This window comes from Pelobates fuscus, chromosome 6 (assembly GCF_036172605.1).
Source record: "Pelobates fuscus isolate aPelFus1 chromosome 6, aPelFus1.pri, whole genome shotgun sequence".
NCBI lineage: Eukaryota > Metazoa > Chordata > Amphibia > Anura > Pelobatidae > Pelobates > Pelobates fuscus.
In genome coordinates, this window is record NC_086322.1 from 217,899,388 (window position 1) to 217,923,519 (window position 24,132).

The following is a 24,132-nucleotide window of genomic DNA, read 5'->3' on the forward strand; positions in this document are numbered from 1 at the left end:
TTTTTTTTGTGTCACCTTGGGGTAGCGCAGCTAAACTGTGTGCAATAACACTATTTGTATAGCGCTTTAACATTGTTTGGTTTTTCTTGTATGTCTAAAAACAGCTTGCAAAAGCTTGCAAAAAACTTCAGTTCTCTTGTCTGCTGCCTTTAAAAGCCTTCCTCTTCTAACTCCACCCAGACTTTCTGGCAGGTGCTCTGAGCAATTGCCTACCTATTGAGGTTGACTCCACTGAGCTAAATTACCAGGAAGTAACCAAATTGTTTGTCTGATTGAAAGCCAGGCGAGGTGTAACCAGGTAAATTTCCAGATATGTGATCAAAACTTCTAATTCTGTTTCTGAAGTGCATTCAGCATAAATCCATCTCTTGGAACAATCTAGAACAGAAAAATAATTTATGCCCGCTTGGTATATAAATTCCTAGATTTATATACCAAGCTGGCATAAATATATCATCAATATATTTCCATTCTGGTTATTAATAACACACTTCCTGCTGTTCATTTTGGAAAAAAATAAAATTTTTGCCACGTTGGGAACTTTTGTAGGATCTTTAAGTATCAAGCCAAGACAACACAAAATACACACTCAAATAGACTGTGCAAACACAAAATAAAATAAACAAATAAACTTAACTTAGCAACAGCTTCCCAACGGCAACTTTCCACATAGGTGCCAAAAATAGAACAAATGGATATATAAATCAGGGAAATCGCTGTCTGAACCTATAAAAAAATTAATAACACATAGTGAAGACTGTTACATATATAAATAACAGACACGTTCTTGAGTGCACTCACAAGATGTATGAAGGCAAATCGCTCTGAAACAACCGCCACCTACTCCTGTAGGGGGGTCACACAGAAAGTATACTGGATCTTGTAGATATTAAAATCCGGAACCAAAAGTAGAGCAGGAACAAAGTATGGTAGAAAAAAGTATTTATTCATAAATACAATAAAAGGCACTGGTCCAACGCGTTTCGTTCAAATAGAACTTCTTCAGGGACCTTTCAAATTAAAATAAATAATACAGATACCATACATAAAAATTCCCGCTGTACCCACCCTTATCCCACAGTCCCAATATATAAGGCAGCTACTAATCCCATTGGTGGTGTGGTAGGTGTGTTCGAGCTTGGTTCCGGATTTTAATATCTACAAGATCCAGTATACTTTCTGTGTGACCCCCCTACAGGAGTAGGTGGCGGTTGTTTCAGAGCGATTTGCCTTCATACATCTTGTGAGTGCACTCAAGAACGTGTCTGTTATTTATATATGTAACAGTCTTCACTATGTGTTATTAATTTTTTTATAGGTTCAGACAGCGATTTCCCTGATTTATATATCCATCAAGCCAAGACAGTCTCATAAATTAAAATAAACAGTTTATAAAGCTATTTTTCCAGTTTTACGCCCATGTAGCACAAGCCAAAGCACGCACAACTCAATAAGAAATTCAGGCAATTTCCTGAATCAACCAGTTCTTACTCTTAGATTAGCCAACATTTTCTGTAGCAAGCTGTCTGGCCATTTGACAGATTACTATTGCATAATTTAACGAACTAGTATTACTCATTTCTAGTCACAAGACCCTCAATGGGTTTCCGGAAGAAATTTTTTTTTTTCCTCAGTCACTAATAATTTATAAATGTCCATTTCAATACGGAAATACATGAATAAAACCATTAGAATAAGCTGACGCAAAACAGTGACTTTTTATGTACGATTTTCTTATTAAATTATACCAATGGGATTGGATTCCCAACCAAGTGTCTGATACCTAAAAAGTTTTTACAAACTCACAGGGGTTTATTCACTAAACACCATAATGCAGTGAAATTAATTCCACTTGCAGAGTTAAGGTTAAAATAACCTATTTAAATTCAATTATTGTAGCTCAACATTTTTAATTTGGTTTTCAGATCATTAAAAACCTCATGTCTCCACCCTGATCTCACTCAGCAAAAGAAAACAATTTCGGAAGCAATTCAATTACCTTCAATCAAGTAAGAAACTGTCTTCTTCGTTATCCTCCTACACTTTTGCCAACTATTGGGATTGCATGCCTTGTGACTGTTAATTTCTGTATACTTTCATATTGTGTATGCACATAAATTATTCATTGTTAGAGAGGTAGAATGTATTTGCCAAAATGTTTCAGTCTCACTCCACATTCCATACATCCCACCTCCCTCATTCCCTAAGTAGGGGTAGGTAACCGCTGGGTTTCATCCCCCCTAATGCTTTGCCAGCATTATGGCTGTAAAAAAATTAAGGGAGATCTAGTCCACAACACCTGAAGTGCCAAAGGTTGTCTACCCCTGCTCTACAAAGAAGCAGGTTTGTGGATTCTCAATTTCCTTTGCATTTATTATTTCTCCAGTAGCCCACCTCTGCACCCACTTTCTTTATAGCATGTTCCTTCAACTGCTCCTGTTTTAACAATTTGACTACCGCACAAGCTGTTCATTATGTAGAAACACTCTCTGCTCATTAGTCTTCTTACTAAGCACTTTGTCTAAAAGTATTGTAATTGCTAGATTGGTCAGGGTCTCCTGTTCCTTCTGTTTTTTTATCTGTGCATACTGTCAATCTATAAGCTATATAGCTATATAATTACTAATGTTCATTTTTTTTTTAATTCTTTATTTTTCATTGTGCATGAAGTAACAGTAAACCTGCTCTGCCCCAAAGGCAGTCGCAAGTTGTATAGTAACAGGTATGGCATTGCATAAGAATAAACGGCACATTTTTTTTTAAGTTAGTTAAGAGGACTTTATAACTGTGGGTTTGACATAACATATGAAACATTGGCGTTTTTTTAGAGTTTAGTAGCAGATTGTATGAGATTAGCAGCACTAAAACATGCATGCCGTAATGGTTGAAATCAAGCCTATAGTAAAACAAAAGTATGCATGCTTCATATTATGAGCTTGCCATTGAAAACTTTCGCCAGTCAGCTTTAAAGCATACTGAATAACTAAGCAATAAGATGATCTGTCTATAAGATTCTAGGGGCGGTTTTTGCCTAACTGTGGCAGACAAGCTTGGGGGTTCTGCTGGCCCATAGCCGTTTAAGGTTTCACACTAGTAACTAGTACCTGGCGATTGGTAGCACTCTGGAGTCTGAGTGGTTCACCCTATTCCCGATGAGTGTATGGTGTTGCTGGTATGATGGGCGTTGTGGTGAAGGTGCTGAGCTACCTGTGTTTACAGATATAAAAGCTATGCTTAGGGTTGAAGGTGTATGGTACAGCACGTGTGAGGCATAATAAACATTTTATAAAGTTTAACAAGCTGGAACATGTGAGGAGTAGTGTGAGAGCTGTCAGTGTGTGCCTTGCTGAGTGTACTCCTTGGGCTTTGGTACGTGAGATAGCAAATTGATAGTGTCAGTAGATAAATCAAACATTGCTAAACAAATCCATAATGTCCCCTGGAGTCCCCCGGAGTCCCCCAGGCGTAAGTCCCTGCCAAGTCGGCAGTGTTCGGCACTGTATGAGGTCTCACGGCCAGGAAGGCTTGTGTCCCGATTCACCCTTGGTGATTTACCCGATGCCTCGTTGGGGCTGCTGTTGCCCGTGATGTTGCGTTGCGGTGTAGCTATTGGGTGGGTCTGTGTGTGGTTGACTGGCTGGGCCGTGCCACTGAGGTAGGGTCATTCCTGCTGCTTTGGGTACCTGAGGTGGTCCTGAGCTTGGCATCAACAGTCCCCTCCGCTTTGCTGTCTTGCGTGGGAGAGGTGAGTGCTTGACCCTCCGCCATCTTCTGGTTTCTACCTTCTTGGGCCTTGCATCTCTTTTCTGCTCCTGCCGCTTTGGGTGAGCTTCACCTGTTTGATGCAGCCGTCTCGTTGACAGGCTTAGGGTCCCAGGGATCAGATGCCTCACACCACCACTCCCCGTTAGTTCTCCGGTGCTCGGCCTCGAGAGGGACTGCAATGAAAGCTGGCTTCTCGTGGTGGTGCAGTGGGTGTACACTGCTGCTTGTCTCCGTCTGGCCTCCTGCTGGGTATACTGTGGTGATAGCTGAGCCGGCTTCTCAGGCGCCGGGGGTCTCATGTGTGCTTCCAGCTTTGCCCAGAAAGCAGAGAAGATGCTATTCAGCCGCATCTCCGTTTCTTGCCATGCGTTGGGTGAGTCAGTGGTTTGGTAGGTTACCGCCATTTTAGCGCCTGCAGAGGCAGTTGGCTTTGGGCTCCGCGGATGTGGCCCGTTGCTTTGCCGGGGGATCGGTTGTGGGTAGACTGGGATGACCCCCACTGGTCCGGGGGGGGGGGACGATGGCCCACTGCCAGGTGTCCGGCGTGGTGTTGCGGTTGGGGAACGGTCGTCTCCCCTGCGCCTGCCATGCTTGTAGGCCTCACAGTGAGTTTTGCTCGGTCCTTCGCATGGGCGTCCGCAGGAATTTTTCCAGGGGGGGGCATAATTGTAATGACATCTATGCTTGGCCCCTTTTTGACAGTGTCATGAAGGGGAGGAGCATAGTGATTATCACATAAAGCCAGGGTGAATAGCGTTTTCACAACTATGGTGTCAGGAATACATGACACTATAGTGTTCCTTTAAGCAAATTAAAGGAACATTCTGGTCTTCATCTAAATGAAAATGCTATGATGCCAGGAAGCCCCTGGGTGCTCTTTCCTTTAATGGGGTTAAACCGCTCTCAAATGGTTTAACCCCAAAGGCTTCCTCCAGTTTCAGGTCCCTCAGTGGTATTCGGCATCTGAAACGGAGTGTCAGGAAGTGCAGATTGACGTCAGGCATGGGTGCCGCTGATTGGCTAGAGTTGACAGTTGACGCTCTAAGCCAATCGCTAGTTCCCGGTTCATAATTTTTTTAAACTTTTTTATGAATGGGGAGCTACTGATTGGCTTAGAGTGCCAGCTGACCGCTCTAGCCTATCAGCAACACCCCTACCCAGCGGCACTCTGTGCTTCCTGACACTCAGTAAATAAAAGTGAACAAATTAACACTGATATTTTTTTTTACCTGGGGAGATGAGAAAGTCCAGAGTTTCCCTGCCAGGCCCAGATACCAAAGCCTTATGATGTGGTGTCCAGAATAAAGTGGAGGGTTCAGTTGATTTGTCCTTCCTGCTCCAATCTCCCTTTCTTCTCCTTCATTTGACAGTCTTCTTTTTCTTCTGACACTATCTTCTATATTTGGCTCCGTCTGCTCCTTTACCTTTCTGCTCCTTTCTGCTTATTTTGCACCCTTCTGCTCCTTTCTCATTCAGATTCCTTTCTGCTCCTTGCAGACCCTTTTTGCTCCTTCTCCTACTTTAGCTTTGTGCTCCTTGCTGTCCCTTTCTGCTCTTTCTTCAACTTTACCTTTTGTGCTCCTTCTGATTCTTTCTGCTCCTTTACCTTTGTGCTCCTTCTGTCCCTTTCTGCTCCTTGCAGACCCTTCCTGCCCCTTGCTGCCCCTGCTCCTTGCATACCCTTCCTGCTCCTTGCTGACTCTTCATTTAGCCCCCCCCCCATGCCTCACTTGCCTAATCTATAGGCTGCCCCCCCATGCCTCACTTGCCTAATCTATAGGCTGCCCCCCATGCCTCACTTGCCTAATCTATAGGCTGCCCCCCCCCCCCCCATGCCTCACTTGCCTAATCTTTAGGCTGCTCCCCATGCCTCACTTGACTAATCTTTAGGCTGCCAACCCATGCCTCACTTGCCTAATCTTTAGGCTGCCACCCATGCCTCACTTGCCTAATCTATAGGCTGCCCCCCCCATGCCTCACTCCCCTAATCTATAGGCTACCCCCTCATCCCTCACTCCCCTAATATATAGGCTGCCCCCCCCATTCCTCACTCCCCTAATCTATAGGCTGCCCCCATCCCTCACTCCCCTAATATATAGGCTGCCCCCCATCCCTCACTCCCCTAATATATAGCCCCCCCATCCCTCACTCCCCTAATATATAGGCTGCCCCCCATCCCTTACTCCCCTAATCTATAGGCTGCCCCCCCCATCCCTCACTCCCCTAATATTTAGGCTTCCCCCATCCCTCACTCCTCTAATATATAGGCTGCCCCCCATCCCTCACTCCCCTAATATATAGGCAGCCCCCCCCATCCCTCACTCCTCTAATATTTAGGCTACCCCCAATCCCTCACTCCCCTAATATTTAGGCTGCCCCCCCCATGCCTCACTTGCCTAATCTATAGGCTGCCCCCCCATGCCTCACTTGCCTAATCTATAGGCTGCCCCCCATGCCTCACTTGCCTAATCTATAGGCTGCCCCCCCCCCCCCCATGCCTCACTTGCCTAATCTTTAGGCTGCTCCCCATGCCTCACTTGACTAATCTTTAGGCTGCCAACCCATGCCTCACTTGCCTAATCTTTAGGCTGCCACCCATGCCTCACTTGCCTAATCTATAGGCTGCCCCCCCCATGCCTCACTCCCCTAATCTATAGGCTACCCCCTCATCCCTCACTCCCCTAATATATAGGCTCCCCCCCCCCATTCCTCACTCCCCTAATCTATAGGCTGCCCCCATCCCTCACTCCCCTAATATATAGGCTGCCCCCCATCCCTCACTCCCCTAATATATAGCCCCCCCATCCCTCACTCCCCTAATATATAGGCTGCCCCCCATCCCTTACTCCCCTAATCTATAGGCTGCCCCCCCCCCATCCCTCACTCCCCTAATATTTAGGCTTCCCCCATCCCTCACTCCTCTAATATATAGGCTGCCCCCCATCCCTCACTCCCCTAATATATAGGCAGCCCCCCCCCCCATCCCTCACTCCTCTAATATTTAGGCTACCCCCAATCCCTCACTCCCCTAATATTTAGGCTGCCCCCCCCATCCCTCACTCCCCTAATATATAGGCTGCCCCCCCCCCCCATCCCTCACTCCCCTAATATATAGGCTGCCCCCCATCCCTCACTCCCCTAATATATAGGCTGCCCCCCATCCCTCACTCCCCTAATATATAGGCTGCCCCCCATCCCTCACTCCCCTAATATTTAGGCTGCCCCCCATCCCTCACTCCCCTAATATATAGGCTGCCCCCCATCCCTCACTCCCCTAATATATAGGCTGCCCCCCCCATCTCTCACTCCCCTAATATATAGGCTGCCCCCCATCCCTCACTCCCCTAATATATAGGCTGCCCCCCCCTTCCCCCCATCCCTCACTCCCCTAATATATAGGCTGCCCCCCCCCCATCCCTCACTCCCCTAATATATAGGCTGCCCCCCTATCCCTCACTCCCCTAATATATAGGCTGCCCCCCTATCCCTCACTCCCCTAATATATAGGCTGCCCCCCCATCCCTCACTCCCCTAATATATAGGCTGCCCCCATCCCTCACTCCCCTAATATATAGGCTGCCCCCCATCCCTCACTCCCCTAATATATAGGCTGCACCCCCCCATCCCTCACTCCCCTAATATATAGGCTGCACCCCCCCATCCCTCACTCCCCTAATATATAGGCTGTCCCCCCATCCCTCACTCCCCTAATATATAGGCTGCCCCCCCCATCCCTCACTCCCCTAATATATAGCCCCCCCCATCCCTCACTCCCCTAATATATAGGCTGCCCCCCATCCCTCACTCCCCTAATATATAGGCTGCCCCCCCATCCCTCACTCCCCTAATATATAGGCTGCCCCCATCCCTCACTCCCCTAATATATAGGCTGCCCCCCATCCCTCACTCCCCTAATATATAGCCCCCCCCATCCCTCACTCCCCTAATATATAGGCTGCCCCCCATCCCTTACTCCCCTAATCTATAGGCTGCCCCCCCATCCCTTACTCCCCTTATCTATAGGCTGCCCCCCCATCCCTTACTCCCCTAATCTATAGGCTGCCCCCCACCCCCCATCCCTCACTCCCCTAATCTATAGGCTATTTTAAACCCCCCACCCCATCCCTCACTCCCCTGATCTGTAGGCTGTCTCTGGCTACATGTGTTGCTCCCCTGAGGTTTCACTCAGCAGAGAGAAGCAGGGATAGATGCAGCTTCCTGTCCCTGTCTCTCTCAATGCACAGCCTAATATATAGGCTGCCCCCCCCCTTCCCCCCCATCCCTCACTCCCCTAATATATAGACTGCCCCCCCATCCCTCACTCCCCCCTTTAAAATGGCGACCGCCACGCGGACAACGCGAGGCCTGCTGGACAATTATGAACAGCGGCTGGACGCACTATTTGAAGAGCTCTGGCAGAAACTGTGGAGCAGAAGGCCACACGCTGAGGGGGTGACCGACAAGAAGCAGCACTCACCTCCCGACGGCGGGAAACGCAGAACGGGTAAACTACGGAAAACCCGACAAGCCCCTGCACCTCGGAAGCAGGAGAAGCAGAGAGACAGCCAGAAGGCTACAATCCACTCAGTGCCGTCTGCTGCTCACCTCGGCCCTCCAAGAACGAGACAACGTCCCACGGGAGGTTTGCGATCCAAGAAACTGGCCAAAGCCGCCAAGCGACTACAACCCAAGCGCAGGCCCCCCTACGATATTCTCAACGGAGCCGAGAAGACCTCGGGGCACCTTACAGCTTGGAGAACCCAGCCAAGCCACCTTGAGGGCCTAAACGGATTGTTCAAGGGCCCCAGCCGTTTACAGACTGACCGACTCTCACCCCGGCCGGAAAATCGTGGACATTGACACAAGGAAGGTGGAAGCCCAGCCGGGGAATCGGATGACTGCTTAAGCTGCGGGAGCTGGATGTCAGCCGTAATGTGTCTTTGGACAGGGACTCTAACCGAGGCTACAAACAACCCAGCTCACAAAAGCAAAAATGATAGCAAGTTAAAAAAGTTAAAACTGTTGTGTTATTAATCCCACTAAAGATTAGCTGAGTCTTCTCCACTCCACACGTAATGCATAATAGTTTAGTCTCAATTAATACTATGTCAGAGACATCCCAGTTGCATGCATGTTTTATGCTTACCCAACGTGGACTAAATATTGTAACTTAAATTACCATAAGCGATGACTTTGCTTCTTAGTTTAACAAGTTATATCTATTCTATTGTTGCATAATACTTGACAGGCCCCATAGGAAGTCTAGCATATTACAACCTTCACTAATTGCTATACCGGATCCTGTGTGATTTTTCTATACGTAATTTAACCAGAGATTGCTTAAGTCACGCTAAATTACGCTTGCTTCATGCTAACATATGCCTGTTTTGACACGTGTTTTATCTGACCAACTCCTGATCTTATTATAGGGGAGACGGCATCTTAACGGCTTTGTCGGTGAAGCTTACGCCCTAAGTGCCCAACAGCATACAAACCACAATGCCGATGTACTCAGTGTTAAGCATCGATTATCTTGTTTTGTATTATCTTCTTTTAATTAATCATATTTTGACAACTTAACCATTTAGGCAAGCAAGAGATACGAAGTGAAAGCTGTCTTCCCTACTTACCATATTTCTAAGCCTAACCTCGTTTTATACAAGTTCGACCTAGCTTGCTTAAAATGTATACACTAATGTTTATATTAGTCTGTAATCATATAGGCTTTTCGTGCAAAGCTGTTTTTTTTTTCTTTTCTCTAGTAACGTAACCTGTGCACTGACTCTCATGTCACGCTCTTGTTACACAATTAGCATGTACTTAATTGAACAGCCTTGTTTATATTATGATTGTATAGTACAGATTTTTCCTTCTTTGTCACTCTTCTGAAATCTCTTCCCTGACATGTGCATCTTACTAACTCACTTAACTAAACGAGAACATAAACTGTTAAAATATAGATCTCAATTTGTGCTGTTTTACATATGCCATGATGACGTCTTTCTCTAATGTCATTGTTGTACTTGCCCATGCTGTCGTGGCTGTGCAAGCTCTTCTGTTATAACATGCACAACAAAAATAAAGAATTATAAAAAATTAAAAAATAAATACTTCCTTATATTATTTGTAAACATTTCCCCCTCTAATTTAAGACTATGTGCTCTTGTTGTGTTAGTTTTTCTTCTTTTAAATATAATCTCCTCCTTTATTGTGTTGATTCCCTTTATGTATTTAAATGTTTCTATCATATCCCCCCTGTCTCGTCTTTCCTCCAAGCTATACATGTTAAAATGCTTTAACCTTTCCTTGTAAATTTTATCCTGTAATCCATGAACCAGTTTAGTTGCCTTTTTCTGAACTCTCTCCAAAGTATCACTATCCTTCTGTCTCAAGTACTGCACACAATATTGCAAGTGAGGTCTCACACGTGTTCTGTACAATGGCATAAGCACTTCCCTCATTCTACTGCTGATACCTCTCCCTATACAACCAAGCATTCTGCTAGAATTTCCTGCTGCTCTATTACATTGTCTGCCTACCTTTAAGTCATCTGAAATAATTACCCCCAAATCCCTTTCCTCAGATGTTGCGGTTACGACTATATAAAATATTCTGTACTCTGCCCTTGGGTTTTTACGTCCAAGATGCATTATCTTGCACTTATCCACATTAAATGTCAGTTGCCACAACTCTGACCATTTTTCTAGGTTACGTACATCGTTTGCCATTTTGCTTATCACTCCTGAAACATCAACCCTGTTACATATCTTAGTATAATCAGCAAAAAGACATACCTTACCACCAACACCATCTGCAATATCACTAATAAAAATATTAAAGAGAATGGGTCCAAGTACAGATCCCTGAGGTATCCCACTTGTAACAAGACCTTGCTTCGAATATATGCTCCATTGACTACAACCCTCTGTTGCCTGTCACTCAGCCACTACCTTACCCATTCAACAATATTGGAATCCAAACTTAAAGATTGCAGTTTATTGATAAGCCTTCTATGTATAACAGTGTCAAAAGCCTTACTGAAATCTAGGTAAGCAATATCTACTGCACCACCATGATCAATTATTTTAGTTAGCCAATAAAAAAAAATCAATAAGATTCGTTTGGCATGATTTCCCTGAAGTAAACCCATGTTGCAGTTATAGTTTGCCATTTGTCTTCTCTGATAAAAAAAATAAAAATCCATAACAAATGCAAGTCAAACAATACATACGTGGGGTTATTAATAACAGCGTTTACAGCATCCACTAAGTCCTGTGTTTCCATTTTAATGAAGTCCAGCATTACTGCCATGCCTTTGGTTTTCATGTGGACCATATTATCAGGCTGATCAGCAAAGAGTGGAATGCCAACCATAGGAACACCGTGATAAATTGCTTCATATATGCCATTAGTTCCTCCATGGGTGATGAAAGCCTTGGTTTTTGGATGGCCTGAAAAACACAGAAGTCAGTTTATCAGTAACCACAGAATATATATTTATTTTTTTGTAAATATCTCTTTATTGAGAAAAAAAACTTTTTTTTTTGTCAAACTTTCAGCAGCAACACAGATTATAAGATGAAGAAACAACACAGTTTTCGAATAGAGGTGGAAACATCTGGCAAAATGGGATACACAGAACCCCATTTGAACAAGGATAGCTGAGACACGCAGGTCTCACATAGAGAGTAGGTTCGCAGAATATAGGTGTAGAGGCGTGTGCGGTGCTGGTTCGTACAAGTCGCTATGTGCGAATGTATGATGAGGTCATAAGTCCACGAGCGCCAACTCTGAGTCAGTGGATATCAGAGCCTGGCATGTAGGTGCCTCGGTCTGCTCTTGTTATCTCGAGTGTCGTCTGGATCCCCCTGGCTCGGGGTGTGTGTATTGATTCAGTTGCCGCTTCCCCCCATCCCCTGTAGAGGGGGGGAAGTTTTGGTCAAGAAGAGTGATGACCCCCCCCCCCCCCACCCAGTCAGGCTCTGTGAAATGTCCCTCCAGTGTCGGGGTAATGCTCCATGGTATTGTCCTGGGGAACCCTGTGCGTAAGGCGCTCTCTGTTAGGCTGTGAACTGTGATTTGTCTCCTCCTCTTTGACAGTGGTAAGACCAAAATGATTTACCAGAGTTTTCACAGTTGTCTCGTGAGTTGCTGTATAGTCTGGGAGTATGCCGGGCCGCGCGTCGGCAGGTGGTGTGAACAGGGACGTATTAGCCACAAGGCAAAAAAGGCATTTGCCTTGGGCGGCACTTTCCAGGGCCTTGCGGCTAACAATCCGGCCGGGCGGCGCTGGCGAGGGAGCACTAATTAGTGAGCTCTCTGCTCAGCTCCCTCGCGCACCGCAAATTGATGCCGGGAGCTGGAATATGATGTCATATTCCGGCTCCCGGCATCACACTGCAGCGCGCGAGGGAGCTGAGCAGAGAGCTCAGGGGAAAGTGCTTGCTCGCCAGTGCCGCCCGACCAACCCCCAGCAGCCCCACTAGACTCCAGGGAGAGGGAGAATCCCCCCAAGAGAACCATTCCCAAAGGTAAGGAGGCTGGGGGGTTACATTTTTTAAAAAAAGTGTGTTAAAGTGTGTGTGTGTCTGTTAGTGTGAGTGTGTGTGTCTGTTAGTGTGTGTGTGTGTTTGTCTGTTAGCTAGTGTTTGCGTATCTGTCAGTGAATGTGTATGTGTGTATTTAGAAGGCGGGGCAGGGGGAAAGGGTGGGGTGGGAGGGGCGCCTGAGTTTTGTAATGCTTGGGCAGCACAAAACCAGGATACACCACTGGATGTGAAGGGAGAGAGGGCGGGGAGAAGGGGAAGAAAGAGAAATAAGAAAAAACGAAGGGGCACGTGTTGTACTATGCACGGAATGTATTTTATCACATGGAATGGTGTAAATAGATGATGGATTGCTAAAGGCTTACTGAGCATCTTGAGAACTGCAGTCCAGTGGTGCTGGATTTAGGATTTCAGAGGCAAGGTGATAAATATGTTGATACACCTAATGAGAGAAGTCAAATTGACATTTCCCTTGTAACAGTAGCTGCTGTAGACTACATGTAGCAAACCTATATGTACATGGAGCAAATCTACTACTTGCCCATTTGACTTTAAAGAGACACTCTGGACCCTTAAAACATTTTATCTTGCTATCATGTGTGAAGATTTTGGCACTTTTACAGATTGACCGTTACCAGCAGCGTACATACCGCAGTCGCAGGGGTCGCAGCTGCACGTCACTCCTCCCAGCTATCAGCCCACACAGGAGGAAGGAGGAGGAGGGAGTCAGAGTGGGAACTTTGACTCCCATCAGGCTGAGCCCCCACTGGACCCCATGGAAAGTAACAAGGTAGGAAACATTTTCTATATGTCTGTATGTGTCTGTGTCTCTGTATGTGTATGTTTGTGTGTCTGTGTCTGTGTGTGTGTGTGTGTCTGTATATGTGTCTGTGTGTCTCTGTATGTGTGTCTGTGTCTCTCTGTATGTACGTGTGTTTCTCTGTGTGTGTGTGTGTGTGTCTATGTATGCAGTGGCGTACACACAATCCATGGGGCCCCATATGTGTGTGTGTGTCTCTGTGTGTATGTGTGTCTCTGTATGTATGTGTGTCTCTGTATGTGTGTGTGTCTGTATGTATGTGTCTGTCGAGGGGTGTATGTATTTGTGTGTTTTTTCATATTTTTCATATTCACTTTTATTTTTTCTGTATTTTTCTGTATATTATCAAGGTGTTTAAGTATAGCTTTTTAATGGCTCAATATAGCTATTCAAAGAAATTTGTATAGAGCTATTAAAGTTCTATTGTTATTCAGGTACATAGCTCTTAGGCTTATGGGCTTCTTGATTGATATTATGTTTCCTTTTAGTGTCAATGATTAACTACTTTAAGACTAACGAGGACTTTCATAAGTATAGGAATTTTCTAACTACGCATGCGCAAGAATGACTATTGAAGCACACGGAAGTTAGTATGCGTTTGACGTAAGGACATCACTGGAACGCACGGAAATGCTGTGTGAAACGCTGACATCACTTCCGGTGACGCGGAAGAAGCTGAAAGTGGGCAAATCAACTTTGCACAGCTGATATGCGGCAGGAGGATGACTGGTCCGGAACCGAGTGAAACACGCCCACCACACCACCAATAGGAATAGGAGTTGTCCTATATATTGTGACTGTGGGAGGAGGGAGGGTATAGCGGGAATTTTTCGTATTGTACAGATTTTTTCTATATTGTATTATTTTAATTTTTGTTTTAACTTAAGAGGTCCCTGAAGAAGTTCTAATTTGAACGAAACGCATTGGACCAGTGCCTTTTAATAAATAAAATATTTTCTACTGCTACTTTTGTTCCTGCTCTACTTTGGTATCCGGATCTCTGAATCCAGTGGATCCATGCTTAACCCTCCTAAAGGATTAGGGGTGGCACCTTGAATGCGCATTCATAGTCTGCATCTTGTGAGTGCTTCTGATAGCGTGTCTATTGTAACATGCATATTATGGTCTTCACTATGTATTGTTAATCTTTTATAGGTATAGACAGCGGTTTCCCCCATCTTTTGTATACATTTGTTCTACCAGGCACCTACGTGGATAAGTTGCCGTGGGAAGCTGTCACAAAGTTAAGTTTCTTTTTTATATCTTTTACACATACTATTTTAGTTTGTGTGTTGTTTTGTATGTTTGTGTGGGTGTGTCTGTATGTATGTGTCAGGGGGGGATAGGGGAGGCACGGATCATGGGAGGGGGAATAGGGGGGGCACGGATCAGTTTCTCACCAGGGCCCCATGGATTGTGTGTATGCCACTGCCTGTTACAACCACTGGCTTTCAAGCAGACAACAGGTCCTGTTATTTCCTGGTTTGGTTTGCTCAGTGGAACTAAACTCAAGAGGCAGCAATTGTCCAAAGCACCTGCCTTGCAAAGACTTCCCATTGAGCTGCATTGGGAAGTCTGTGATTGGACAGCCACAGAAAGTCTGCGCGAGGTTAGAAGGGGAGGGCTTGCAAAGACTGCAAACAAGAAATCTGCAGCTTTTGCAACCTATTTTTAGATATACCCTCAATACAAAAATACACAAGTAAATGCGTAAATGTGTGTCCTGCTATAGGTTGCATTGTGTTTTGTTTTTTTTTCCAGAGAATTCATCCACACATACAAAGCAATGACTTACCAAGGAGGTCATTCTGTGGAATCCATTCAAACATATATGTATTCTCCCCCAAAGTGTCGGGTTTCTTTCCACTGTATCTCCAAATAACCTGTGAAACATAAAAAAAAAGCAACAATAAATAATCCTCACAGTGAAAAACTCTGATGGTTAAAGGGCCACTATAGTGCCAGGAAAACAAAGTTGTTTTCCTGGCACTATAGGGTCTTTGGATCCCCACCACCCTCAGGGTCCCACTCACGCCAGGCTGAAGGGGGAGGAAGAGGTTAAATTCTTACCTTTCTCCAGCGCCAGGCTCCCTCGGCGCTGGGGCCTCTTCTCCCTCTTCCGACGTCATCATCCGAATGCGCATGCGCGGCAAGATCTGCGCGCGCATTCAATCAGTCCATAGGAAAGCATTTCTCAATGCTTTCCTATGGACGTTGGCGTCATCTCACTGTGAAAATCACAGGCGCCACTAGAGGCTGGATTAACCGTAATGTAAACATAGCAGTTTCTCTGAAACTGCTATGTTTACAGCAGGCAGGTTTAACCCTAGATGACCCTGGCACCCAGACAACTTCATTGAGCTGAAGTGGTCTGGGTGCCTATAGTGGTCCTTTAAGTGTATTCATCTGTCCGTCTACTTGACATGGAACACAAAAAGAAAACAACATTTACCAAAAATTCTCTGCGACTTTCTCTGTAACCCTTGGATTGCTCTTTTTCCAGTACTGACCAGAGCCCAATGGCAAAACTATACAGAGTAAGTAACAGTTATTCATATGTTTACCTTCTGTGGAAGTTGGCTGAGAGCAGCTGCAATTATGTTGCTTCTTTCTTCAGTGAGGTTTTTTACCATGGAGCCCAAGGAAAACACAATAATCCCATTCTCTCCAGAGCTCTCGGCTATTTTTTCCATTTCCTTTTGCAAACAAAATAGTAAAAATGGTCATTCACAAAGATAGTGATTGTAGCATTACTTACGTGTGACTTTTGTCCAAATATTCTCACTATAATTAACCTCCTAGATTTCATAACAATACAGGCGATGGAATTATGCCTCAAGTCACAAGTCCAGAAGCCCACTGTGGCTTTTTTGTTTGGTGGTATTTTATGACACGAGAACCCTTTCTATGCTCCCTTTTAGTCATGTTGTGTAAAATGATGGCGGTCAATGCACAGGATATCATATATTGAGTGAGTAAAGAGAAAGTGAAGTGGGTGTAGAAAACATCCTGGCACTGTCGTTATAGGTTGTTACCTAGCATTTTAGAAGCAAAGGATGAGAGGCAATGAGAAAAAAGAAAAAAGCTTTGGATGGTATGCACAAAATTAAAGGAACATTCCAAAGGCCATAACTAGGGCCATTACTTACAGTGCTAGGAGTTCCTGGTGTTCTCTCAGAGTAATTAGTCAAACCATTTACAAAAGTCTTCGTGCCTGTGGCTAGAGTCTGGCTTTCACTTTTACTCTGGTTAGGAGCACTCTCAGCCACTGAACCTAGCCCTTTCTCAGGCTGTGCTTAGCACAGAGGAGATATTGAACTTCTCCTGCATGAGAAAGCGGATGTGGCGCAGTCAATGGGAGACCCAGTTCTTAAGTGGTCTGACTACCTACTCTGTGAAGGTCCCAGGGCACTCCTAATGGGCTGTAGTAGTTCTGGTGCTTTGAGTGTTCATTATAAATAAACAAAATAAGCAAATTAACTTGAAAAACCTGATGGGACAGGTAAAATCTAATTTAAAAGTATTTGGTAAGGAAGAAGGATAGATGGCTTTGAATAGTGATAGCACCCAACATAGTTGTAAATGGCGTTTCTATCAACCACATTTCACTAGCCTAGAAAGAAAGAAACAGTATTCAAGATGATACAGTTATGCTGAGAAATTTGGATACTCTTGGAGAATTGGTAATATATGTACCATTTTTAAAGAAAACATGAGTGATCAGGCAAAACACATTTCTTTTATTTCTTACGGGCTTCATATTCAACTGTAGGTTATAAAAAAATGGAACAATCCTAAAACAGAACATGGCAACAAAGAAAAAAATTAAATGACACCTGTTCAAAAGTCTGCATACCCTTAGTTCTTAATACTGTGTATTGTCCCCTTTAGCATCAATGACAGCATGCAGTCTTTTATAATAGTTGTCTAATTCTTGCAGGTGGTATAGCTGTCCATTCGTCTTGGCAAAATACCTCCAGGTCATCCAAAGTCTCTGGTCATCTTGCATGAACCGCACGTTTGAGATCTCCCCAGAGTGGCTCAAGGACTGTGATGGCCACTCCAGAACCTTCACCCTTTTCTGCTGCAATCACCGGAGGGTCAATTTGGCCTTGTGCTTAGGGTCATTGTCATGCTGAAAAGTCCAAAAGCGCCCCATGTGCAGCCTTCGTGCAGAAGAATGCAAATTGTCTGCCAGTAATTCTGATAATATGCTGCATTCATCTTGCCATCAATTTTCATACAATGCCCCGTGCCTTTAGAGCGCACCCCCCCCCCCCCCACACAAAACATCAGTGAGCAACCACCATGCTTCACAGTGGATATGATATTCTTTCCACTATAGACCTTGTTGACCCCTCTCCAAACATAGCTGTGACCATAAAGTTCTATTTTGGTCTTGTCATTCCAAATTACAGTGGTCCAGAAGCTGTGAGGCGTGTCAAGGTGTTGTCAGGCATATTGTAACCAAGCTTTTTTGTGGCATAGGCGCAGTAAAGGCTTTTTTTCTGGCAACTCTACCATGCAGCTCATTTTTGTTCAAGTATCGTCGTATTGTGCTCCTTGAAACCACACCATGTTTTGCCAGAGCAGCCTGTGTTTCTCTTGTGCTTACCTGTGGGTTCTTCTTTGAATCCAGAACAATTCTTCTGGCAGTTGTGGCTGAAATCTTTCTTGGTCTACCTGACCTTGGCTTCGTATCAAGAGATCCACATATTTTCCACTTCTTAAGTGATTGAACAGTACTGACAGGCATTTTCAAGGCTTTAAATATCTTTTTATATCCTTTTGCATCTTTAAAAAGTTCCATTACCTTGTTACGCAGGTCTTTGACAGTTCTTTTCTGCTCCCCATGGCTCAGAATTTAGCCTGCTCGATGCATCCACGTGAGAGTTAACGAACTCATTGACTATTTATACAAAGACACTAATTGCTATTTAAAAAGCCACAGGTGTGGGCAGGGTCGCCATCAGGGGGTGACAACCATGATGGTTGTCTGTATGCATGTATGTCTGTCAGTATGTATGTATCTCTGTATGTATGCATGTATGTCTATATGTCTGTCAGTATGTATGTATGTCATTATAAATGTATGCATGTATGTCTATATGTATGTATGTATGCCAGTATCAATGTATGTCTGTATGTCAGTATGAATGTATGTCTGCCTGTCATTATGAACGTGTGTATGTGTGTATGGATGTCAGTATGCATGTATGTCTGTGTATATGCATGTATGTCTGTATGCCATTATGAATGTATGTATGGATGTCAGTGTCTGTATGCATGTATGTCCGTATGAATGTATGTATGTGTATGGATGTCAGTGTCTGTATGCATGTATGTCCGTATGAATGTATGTATGTGTCTGTGTGTCCTCATGCATGTGTGTCTGTATGTATGTTAGTATGTATCTGTCTGTCACTATGTATGCCTGTGTGTATGTCTCCGTATGTGTGTGTCAGTATGTATGCCTATATGCGTGTGTGTGTGTATCTGTGCCCTTTTGTATCAGTGTGTGTGTTTGTGTGTGTATTCCTGTGGGCGGGATTTGGAGGTGGACCCTGTGGGCGTGAAAATTAATCCTTAATTGCCATTCTAACCTGTGTGTGTTACCTTGTGTGTCTGTAACAAGGCCAAACATTCACGGGTATGTAAACTTCTGATCAGGGCCATTTGGGTGATTTCTGTTATCATCATGATTTAAAAAGGAGCCAAATAACTATGTGATAATAAATGGCTTTATATGATCACTATCCTTCAATAAAATACTTTTTTTTGCATGACCAGTAGTCATATTTTCAAAATCAATGCCAAAATTTAAATAATTCTGCCAGGGTATGCAAACTTTTGAGCACAACTGTATTATCTCTCTGCAGGCAGATAACTGTTCTCCTTGCTTACTTTTCTTATTGTAATTTGCTTACTACACTGATAGAATAGTTAACATTACCTGGAATAAAATAGGTCAAGGGTTATACCTATGAGAGTTCAAGGTCTTGAATGTGGTTAATTATTTGCAAAATGTGATAGGTGAAATGCTTTGCAAAATGTTCTCCACTCAGCCTGATGTAGTAGTTTTGGTGACTGGAGTGACCTGGCACTGTCCCACAATAATTAGTCAAACTGGTTTAGTATGGTACTTAATACCCCAGGTGCCAACTGCCCAACCGGTCTTCTCCTGCAGGAGAAACCAGATGGCTCTAATCAGCCTAAACATGGCTAATCAAGCACAAACCTCACTGGCTGAAACCGTTCATAGCCGTGCTTCGCTCTATACAGCTCACCAGATTCTCCTGCCAGAGAACGGAGGCAGAGCTATATTAAAACAGTTTGACTACTTGCTGTGGGACGGCACCAGGGCACTCATAGCGGACTGCAGTGGTTAGGGAGCTTGGAGTGTTCCGTTAAGGCAGTTCTATCAAGGGCTTTATGTTCTAAGAGGTTGCTGTTACAAACGTAAAATTGACAGTGCCAAAGTAACAGGTGGTCAGACAGCAGAAAATGGTGATTAGTGATGTCCCGAACAGTTCGCCGGCGAACATAGCGTGTTCGGTCCGCCCCCTATTCGTCATGAAGGTGGGAGGGTCTGCTGCTGATTGGCTGGAATGTGTCTGCTGACTGTAAGGTACAGGGTCAAAGTTTACTCAATGATGACGAATAGGGGGCGGACCGAACATTGCGCGCGTTCGCGACCGCGAACACGCTATGTTCGCCGGCGAACGGTTCCTGGCGAACTGTTCGGAACATCACTAATGGTGATATGTTTTAAAACAAGTGTACATTATCTCCTACATTATCAGATTGTTGTGATTTTAAAAAGTAAAGGATAAACAACCAGTGTTACCTCCGGTAAAGGGTTTGCTGGTTTGCAGTGCAGTCCACCAACAAACTCAAAATTAGGCAGAGTTGGACGAGGATATTCAAAATCCCAGTATGTCCGGATTAACCAGATTTCAGCTTTTCCCATAATTTCACAAAGCGATGTAGGTCGACCTTAAAAAAGAACATTGACCATTTTCATTAAATCATTTGGAAAACCTATATTAAATAAAAATGGTATAAAACTGCACTTTAGACAACATATTCATATGTTTGACGAGGACGTTGAAGCCATATATACATTTAGAATTCAAATATACAGTTTCCAACAAAGTTTTTGCCTAAATATCAAAGTTTAGCAGATTAAATTCATATGGCAACAGGGAGGTTAGAATTACTGATCAGGAAAAAAATACTCAAATTTGTAATCGTTACAACTAGGGTATTTTAGCCTCAAATTTTCGCAATTTTCTAAATGTCTGTGCTTGTTTAGTGAATTACCATGTAAATGTTTACTATATGTAGCACTCCAGTGCTGTTTAGCTTGCATTTAGTGCACAATATAAATTATGTTTATCACTATCCCCTGCATACTGAAAACATCACCCAAGTTAGCACTACCACCAAATAAGAAACTGAGGACTATCCATCATTATCAGGTTTCATGTCCTAAGACTTGAACATGTAAACCTGTAAAGTAGTTCACTTACAATTGTCTGCTCTATTATCACTTATTGTGATCTTACCAGTGGTGTCTGGTCAAGTGTAAAGATAGTGGGCACTGCTCCACTCCCTCTCCCCGACTTATTGGATTCTACCCATTTAATCCCATGATATGCCATGTCTTGTCTAAAACCAGCTACATTTCCAGTCATCAATAAGGGGGAGAATGGAAAATACTGTCCAATAACCTGACCCCTTGTTTCAGCAGTGCTTCTGGCATTCTTCAATTAATAGTCATCACATCAGTATACACATTCACTCCCTTGAAAAGACTACAAACTCTGTGAGCCTTAGTCAGTCAACCAGTGGGGCTAAGCAAGATGCTTCACTTTCTCATATAAGCAAAACTGCAAATGCCAATATCAACACTAAGAATGTGTCACAGATGTAGATAGGCATTCTTATGGGTAGATAATAGTGCTTTGGGAACTGGATCCCTTCGGGCAATATGATATTACATGTCGGGTAGCTGCTATCAATCATCCTTTTTTGAATTACTATTATGTACTTTTCCTTAAGGCCCGCACTGATATTCAGCGTGCAAACACAGCACTCCCTTTGTGCATACATAAAGCAGGGACATAACAAAGAAGTAGGGATATGCCGTCACTCTGTATATTCGCCTATATTACTTTCAAACACGTCATCATAAGATTAGAGACAGAAAGGAGACCCTTTCGTGTTTTTTATGAGTGGGTTTTGTGTACTTTAGTAACAGGAATGCGGGGATTGGGCAGGATTATCAAATGGAATTGGGAACAAAGACTTAAGTGAACGAAAAGGAGAGAAATTAGTTTTAAAAAGTATGTTCTCACAGCTATTGTTCAGCTTTTATTCTTGAACTTAAAGTCTACAAAGGAGCTATTCATGCAAATTTTTCTATAACCTTTTGTTCAGTTAAAACACCTGTCAATATGGAGAAAATATCAGGAACATTACAATTGTGCCAATACATGCCACAATTCCTTATGGCATGTATTGGCACAATTACTGACAATGCATTGGAAATATAGTAATGTACTAAGGGTCTTACTTAAATAATGGTTATATGGGCATTAGGTGTTTGCTAATTTGGACTGGCACAGCTAGAAATGTGAATGCTATGACTACTACTAGGTGGATTGTAGATATGGAAATAATCCAAACTCCTATCAACTAGCAGGCAAAGCTAAATCCTAACTGGGCTCCTATTAGGACAAATGGTGGGTAACTAACCCACTGCATTGGGAGTCTCACCTCTTCTTGTATGCGTCTTTAGATGAGGGAAAAGTACTACTGGAAGGTGTCTCTTGTCTTAATTATTTTTCTTGATGAGTGCATGGATGTTGTTTGCTAATTGCCCAAAGACACCACTACCCCCAAGGAATCACTTGGTACTAGGACATTTGCATTGCTTTCTCCAGAGTATTCTCTAGAGTATTTGAGAATGCACCAGCAACATGAGACACCTTCAGTATGTGGACCATGTTCCTGTTTTAAAAGACCTTCTACAGTTGTGCTGTAAACCTGTACTATGGCTTCAGGTTATTACATTATCAGAGTCATCCTATATGTGCACTTTTGTGTGACTGCACACTTAATAGTGGTGTGTCATTTTGTTTTTTGTATGTTGTTTATCAGAATATTTCAATGACATTCAATAATGGACACATAGGAAAATCTCTGTGGTGATACTCTAGTTGAAATTCTGTAGAAAAAGATCACTCTCAGCCCTTCCTTTAAGATACACGGATCCCAGGTTTATTATTCATGCAGTGACTTTTAGAAGTCCCAAAAGTGTGAACTTCATAATACAAATAGAAGCCACTAGAAGTGCTGCCTGGTCCAAACTTAGTTCTACTCTGTGAACAACATTGGACTTCCTCATGTCCTTTACATTCCCGATAGGAAAGCATTCATTCAATGCTTTCTTAATGGAGGTATTAATGCATGTACCGTTCATACGCATTAGGTCTCACCATCGCCATAACGCGGGAGACTCGGCACTGGAAAGAGGCAAGTAAAAAAGGGGCTTTTAATCCTTTAATCACCGGATATCAAAGATGGCTGCCGTCATGTAAAACATGTATTGCATGACGACCACTTTTATGCTTGTCGAGATATAATTATGTTCATATTTACTATAATTACTCATAGAACAATCTTTCACTATTGATTGTAATCCCTTTTTTATATGTATGATTACACCGGACCACCACCCGGATCTAAGATGATATCCGTAGGACTTCCGCAAACGTCACATCCGAGTGACATGCGCATTACGATTTTAACATCCAGGAAACGGAAATGACAATAAAACTACTGCAGAAAACCGGAAATAGCTATACTACACACCGGAATCGGATAACATAATGTAAAGACCACATAAATTACAGGGACCCGATCTGCAAACATCCACTTTTGAAAAAGCTTAGGCAAACCGCGTCAAGTGAGGAGGAGTGAGGACTATAACATTAGACTGGTTAAGTTATATTTATCCACTGTGTTTATTTTACTTATCTTATTTTATCAATAAAGTACTTTTTTTATACTATATATACCCAGTCCAGAATATACTTACCTCATATCTAGATTTCTTGCTGCTGATCCGGGTCCACGCATATCCCAAGGTGGGGATTGTTCCACCTAAGGTCATTGCTCTAGATGATGTAAGTTGGTTCTATCCCTTTTACATTATTGTGACCCTACATAATATACGATTTGTTTGTTTTTTTATCTCCTTTTTATATATGGTGACCTTTACTTACCTGGGAGTCAAGTATTGCTGATATCCACAAAGAGATCCTTAGAAGGGATTATTCCGTCCAGAATTACGAAATAGAGCTTATATAGCTCTATAAAATGTGAGTGTTATTTTGGCACTACTCTAAAACTTGCACAATTGTGATAATATACTGCTCTATTATCGGGTCCTTTTCCTTTAAGATATATATCTCTGGATACTGCATCTCTTCTTTATTTAACATGTAATTTGAACATTTACCGTGCCTTTTATCTGTATTTAATCACCGGATGGTTGGTGTGGCGAAACCAACTTCGCCACTGTGAACTGGAGAAGCCTGGTTGCCCGCCTGCTGCCTTTGGACTATGGACCAGACTTTATGGGAATGTGATACCCCAGATAGCTATACCATGGAGCCTATTCATATAATGAAAGACTATGGGAAAGACTTTAGCTCCATGGCAATTGTACTGTGTGAATAGGATCTGCGCGCTATTCAGTAGTTTTGTGCGCTCAGATCCCAGCTATCTGGGGATATGTGAAATGTCTGTGTGTTATGTGTAAAAGGTGAATTTATGTATTTTAAAGTGTTTTGCTGTCTTTGTATCCCCATGTGCTCAATGGAGTCTGTCTCTGTGCTGGGAGGTAATTGGATTGCTTCTCCAGCACAGAGAAGGAAGCTGGAAAGCTAGGGTTTTTTAAAAGATACTTTACTAACTTATGAACCCCTGGTC

General features: G+C 43.4%; 1 protein-coding gene across 6 annotated transcripts in view; it reads right to left on the bottom strand.

The window, feature by feature from the left end:
• LOC134614698 (UDP-glucuronosyltransferase 2A1-like) overlaps positions 1-24,132 on the bottom strand; it is a 139,822-nt gene that overhangs the window by 16,184 nt on the left and 99,506 nt on the right. For all 6 annotated transcript variants that reach the window (XM_063458744.1, XM_063458745.1, XM_063458749.1 and 3 more), the window contains 4 exons: positions 19,979-20,127; positions 15,696-15,827; positions 14,927-15,014; positions 10,997-11,216 (listed from right to left, as the gene is read on the bottom strand). In XM_063458744.1, the coding sequence (XP_063314814.1) occupies positions 10,997-11,216; positions 14,927-15,014; positions 15,696-15,827; positions 19,979-20,127 (589 nt within the window). The remainder of the gene's footprint in view (positions 1-10,996; positions 11,217-14,926; positions 15,015-15,695; positions 15,828-19,978; positions 20,128-24,132) is intronic.